Source organism: Octopus bimaculoides, chromosome 30 (genome assembly GCF_001194135.2).
Source record: "Octopus bimaculoides isolate UCB-OBI-ISO-001 chromosome 30, ASM119413v2, whole genome shotgun sequence".
In the NCBI taxonomy this organism is placed as follows: Eukaryota; Metazoa; Mollusca; class Cephalopoda; order Octopoda; family Octopodidae; genus Octopus; species Octopus bimaculoides.
The window spans coordinates 6,646,718-6,647,786 of NC_069010.1; the positions used below are offsets into that span (position 1 = coordinate 6,646,718).

The 1,069-nt window shown below is 39.3% G+C and overlaps 1 protein-coding gene across 1 annotated transcript in view; it reads right to left on the reverse strand.

Moving 5' to 3' along the window:
• LOC106878440 (C2 domain-containing protein 3) overlaps positions 1 to 1,069 on the reverse strand; it is a 16,514-nt gene that overhangs the window by 5,522 nt on the left and 9,923 nt on the right. The window contains exon 10 of the mRNA XM_014927648.1: positions 75 to 185. Within this exon, the coding sequence (XP_014783134.1) occupies positions 75 to 185 (111 nt within the window). The remainder of the gene's footprint in view (positions 1 to 74; positions 186 to 1,069) is intronic.

The window sequence follows — 1,069 nt, forward strand, 5'->3', positions numbered from 1 at the left end:
CCAAAACAAAGTGGTTGCAAAACAAGCTTCTTAACTGCACAATAACAAGACACAACAAGCCTCTAAAAACTCACCTTGTCATCAGACACTTCCAGTGATGTCGTCGTTTTATTCCAGACCTCTATAATTAGGTAATTGTTGCGAATTCTCTCCAAAAAGTTGGCTGTGACAAGAACTGGTGAAACCTGTTAGGATGAGTAAAAAAATACTTGATATATCACGTTTATTATCATCATTTTAACATCCCTTTTTCCATTTTTGCAGGGTCAGATGGAATTTGTTGAAGCAGATTTTCTACAGCTGGATGCCCTTCCTGTCACCAATCCTTATCTGTTTCTAAGTAAGGTATGGTTTAGCTGAAGACTATAAATCCCAAAGGGCCACTTGTAAAAGCAACGAAAAAGCTTTTTGGAACACACAAAAATTTTAAAAAATTTTAAATGAGTGGAAATTGAACCAGAGTGTGTGTTAAATATATTAAGGCAATATGACGCTTTACATTATTTACATTTGGCGGATATTTGTCCTCATCTTGTTAATTGTTAACACAACATTTAGGCTGATATACTCTCCAGCCTTCATCAGGTGTCTTGGGGAAATTCCAAACCTGGGTTTTCATTCCAAAGGTATTTTTCAATGTTGTTGTTATTATTATTATTATTATCATTATTATTATTATTATTAATATATAAAGGATTGAGGTAACTCCTCCAGAGGACTCTATATCTTCTCAATCCTTACCTCAAATGGTGCTTTTTATGTGCCGGTGGCACATAAAAAGCTACATTTGAGCATGATTGTTACCAGCGTTGCCTTACTGGCACTTGTGCCGCACTTGTGCCGGTGGCATGTGAACAAAATATTCAAGCGAGGTAGTTGCCAGCGCCACTGGACTGACTCCTGTACAGGTGGCACATAAAAACACCATTTTAGCGTGGCCGTTGCCAGTACCACCAGACTGGCCCTCGTGCTGGTGGCACGTAAAAGCACCCACTACACTCTCTGAGTGGTTGGCATTAGGAAGGGCAACCAGCTGTAGAAACTCTGCCAGATCTGATTGGAGTCTGGT